The sequence below is a fragment of the Pygoscelis adeliae genome, unplaced genomic scaffold, assembly GCF_000699105.1.
Source record: "Pygoscelis adeliae isolate BGI_AS28 unplaced genomic scaffold, ASM69910v1 Scaffold30, whole genome shotgun sequence".
NCBI lineage: Eukaryota > Metazoa > Chordata > Aves > Sphenisciformes > Spheniscidae > Pygoscelis > Pygoscelis adeliae.
The window spans coordinates 8,250-12,092 of NW_008823915.1; the positions used below are offsets into that span (position 1 = coordinate 8,250).

At 41.9% G+C, this 3,843-nt stretch overlaps 1 protein-coding gene across 1 annotated transcript in view; it reads right to left on the bottom strand.

Annotated features, from left to right (window-relative positions):
• Positions 1–3,843, bottom strand: part of YEATS2 (YEATS domain containing 2) — a gene marked incomplete at its 3' end in the record, with an annotated part of 34,457 nt that overhangs the window by 7,136 nt on the left and 23,478 nt on the right. The window contains exons 13-15 of the mRNA XM_009319206.1: positions 2,812–2,919; positions 1,558–1,731; positions 81–339 (exon numbers count right to left, since the gene is read on the bottom strand). Of these exons, the coding sequence (XP_009317481.1) occupies positions 81–339; positions 1,558–1,731; positions 2,812–2,919 (541 nt within the window). The remainder of the gene's footprint in view (positions 1–80; positions 340–1,557; positions 1,732–2,811; positions 2,920–3,843) is intronic.

Consider the following 3,843-nt stretch of genomic DNA (forward strand, 5'->3'; position numbering starts at 1 on the left):
ATTTTGCACTGGAAGAAATCATTATAGAGCCCCAAAGACTACCTATAATGAGCTATTAACAAGGTGTAAAATTACTCTACCTGAACCTTGAGATGTACTCTTCTGAGCACCTGTGGAAGAAACTTGTGCCTTTGTTATAGTCTGCACAGGCTGAGCAACAATTGTCCCTCCACCTCCACTCACGATGGCTTTGGCTACACCTTGAGTCACAACCTGCTTCGGACCAACAGCCTTTGCTACCGAAGAGCTAGATTTTGCCACAAGTATCTGGCCACCACTGATAGCCACCGCTTGTTTCACTGTCGACTGTAAAGCAGAACCAACTGGAACACCAACAACCTGCAACAAACAAATATTGGGTGATGTGCTGCTGGCAAGAGCAATCACGTGAATTCTAGCTGGTACACTCCCTCCATCTCTAGACATTTCAGGACACTTTATACATGTCTAGTCACGTATAAAAGCTACTAATTGGGAAACAAAATTAAATTGGCAAAAGGCCAATCCCAAGTAAAAAGATAAACTGTTAGACACAACCAGGATTTCAGAGCACCCACAAAAGATTAAGTACATTCAAATTACAGGGCACTTCCATTTTTTTCTGATATATAAGCAATGGCTTAATTCCAGTTGAAGATAAAGCTTGCCTTGGCAAAGCACAGAGATCCAGACATTTAGTTTCAACGCAATCACGGGAACAGACTACCTGGGAAAACTATGGCCTCAAAGCAGAATCCACAAAGTGCTTCAATTTTATGTGTTGACAATAACTGCAGGCAAATATAAGTTTGCATACCTGCTCAAACAGGCAAATAAGGCAGTAAAAAGGACAATGAACTGTTGCAAATGCAAATACATATTTACTTATGCAAAAGTGAAAGCTCCCTATGTAGTCTCTGTGCTTGGCACATGATTTGACTCTATCCATAGTGGAAACAGGCAAGAATGGAGACAATTTCTGACACATATGTCATCTCATCACTGCACAGTTACCGTGCCTTCTCAGAAGCTGCGTCACTCCTGTCATAGCAGTACTGCATTGGCACAGACTCCTACAATAAAACACTTGAGTTGCCACTCAAGTAGGACTGCTTCCACCTCATGCTAGTTCTGGCTCAGCCTCTACCCTACTCCCTATTTGTCCTGTTCTTTTTCATTGCAGGCCTGCAGTCCAAAGAAAGAATTTTCCTCCACTTACAGAAAGACTTGGATGAGTTTCAGCAAGAGCTGATGATGGCAGCCAACTTTCTGGGTTGACAGACTCCACTTCAAAACCACCCCCACCCCACTGTTGCAATGGGTTAGACAGAAGTGGGAGATGTTCCCTGTACACAACAAAATGCAATAGCACCTGCTCACCCTGCTCCCTTCTCAAGCACTACAGGTAAGCATGGTATGAGCCACTCTGTGCACATGAGGAAACTAGCTACCCATGGCGCTGCTACCTCTGTCTGAGACAGAAGCAACCCTACACCCTTGAGAGAAGCATGAGGTGTTGCAATGAAACCACAAGAAAGCCAGCTTACAGCACACCAAAGATGCCCAAGTGCCTCATACCTTAGACTGCACCGTCCCCTCGCCTGTGCTCACGACCGGCTTCTGTGGTGACAAGGCTAACATGTGGCTCCCTTTTACAGTGACATACTGCTGCACAGAGGTCTGCGTGGTTGTCCCTGTCACTGGTAGTTGGGGTTGTTGGGGTAGCTCTCCTGGCTCCTGCTTTATTATCACCTTTTAAATAGGAAGAAATAGTAAATAATAAATAATAAGAAAAGCAAACACTATAAATCACTGGGGATCATTTCTGGAACAGCCTGTCTGCAAGAAAGGTCAGGTAACAGTCAGTAAATTCAGACGTGGTTCTTACATACCATCAGATGGACTCTCTAACTCAGCTCCAAGATGAGGGCTACTCCCAACACACAAATGTGTGAGGGGGGTGGCTGTTTTTACAAAGCATTCCAGATTTGAGAGGTGCTCACAGAAATTACAGAATCACAGAAATCACTAGTAATATTACAACTACTAGTCATACTAATGATGGACTTGGCCAGACCTGACTTCTTCAGGCCCTGCATCTCAGAAAGGAGCCAGAACACTTTAAGCTTTCAAATTTCTAAGCACCTTCCTGCTCAGAACACGTTCTAAACCTCAATTTTTTTTCTATCCTGCAAAATTACATCTGATATTATAGCTATAGATACTGTAAATTATTATAGCTGATATTATTCTCTTGTGTATATGTTTTATGTTTCTTTGTGACAGGCCCTAAATCTAATCGCTAAGATCAGCAACTCAAAGGCTGGGGTTTTTTTGCGTTAGATTGCTGTAGGTACTGTAACTGCATTCTTGCACCTTTTATTTGGATCACCTAATATTGCCAGAAACAACTTTATATTCTGGATAGTAACATTTAAGGAAATGTACTCACAAGTGGCAACATCTGACATTCAGAAATCACTATAGCATTTTTTAAGAAGCTCCTGATAAATTTACTGCAGTTTACTTTTACTGTATCCCACTAAAAAATAGCTTTAAAAAGATCAGCCTCAATACGACAGCGATTCAAAGAAAAACAAGAAAGGATGAAAGAGGAAATAAAAAGAAAGATCACAAGAACGGTAGAGCCACACGAAAAGAAAAGAAAACAAGATACATTTTTTGAGAGGTGCTAGAGAGCCCTTGGCAGCAAGACATACCGGTTCCAGTAACAGTCTTACATGCACTGGAAGTTATACAGTTTGTGGCACAAGTCAACATGAAATGGCATTACTGGGCTCCTTGTCCCAGCACAAAAGCCGAGAGAAATACCTTTGTAAAAGCTCCAAGTCCTCCAGTGACCGATTTGGGGCTTTGCACCTTGGAATGACTCCCAATGGGACAAAGGGGTGGCATGGTGGCAAACAGAGAATCCTCCTGCTGCGAATAGAAAGACATGGTGCAAGAATCAGTGAAATGTCCAATACAAGAAATAAAACAAGTGACTGCTAATAAAGGGTAGCATGGACCGTCTGGGCAGTCCCAAATTACCTGTACAAATAAGCCATGTCCAAAACCAGTCAACACTTAATAAAAGGAGTGTAACATACTTAATACAACCTATAAAGCAAGTTTTATTCGGGAAGTTACTTCTCCAACAGCAGTAACTGTTTCTTACCATATCATACACAGGTGAAAGAAATTGACCCATGTTTCCCCACCAGCTTTTTACACAAAGCATTTCAGAGCTGTAAAATTCAAGTAGGCTGAGGGTGGATTTTATCAATGTGTATAAAATACCTGATGGGAAGGTGTAAAGAAGACCGAGCCAGACAATGCTCAATAGTATCCAATGAAAGGACAAGAGTCAATGGGCACAAATTGAAACACAGGAAATACTGTTTAACTATAAGAACTATTTTTTTTTTTTAATTTAACAGTGATCAAACACTGGAACAGGTTGCCCAGAGAGGTTGTGGACTTTCCAGCCTTGGAGACACTCAGAATCTACTGGACACATTCCTGAGCAACCTGCTCTAGTTCACCCTGCTTTGAGCAAGCGAGTCGGACTGGATGATCTCCAGAGGTCCCTGCCAACCTCAACCATTCTGTGATTCTATACACAATCTCAGAGAGAGAAGACAATCTAAGAAGAAACAAGTTACAGAGGGGAAAAAATGTTCAATTTAAGTCTGCAAGCAAAATTCTCTCAGATGAATTTTTGCTCTCCTGTGACTAGAAAGACCTGATGGCACACAGTCTTTCCAGGCAGAACTCACCATTTGGCAGAAACAGTGAAGCTACCTAACTAAATGAGTAAAAAAAAAATTTCCACACCTGCAAAATCATGCTCCTGGCATTCCT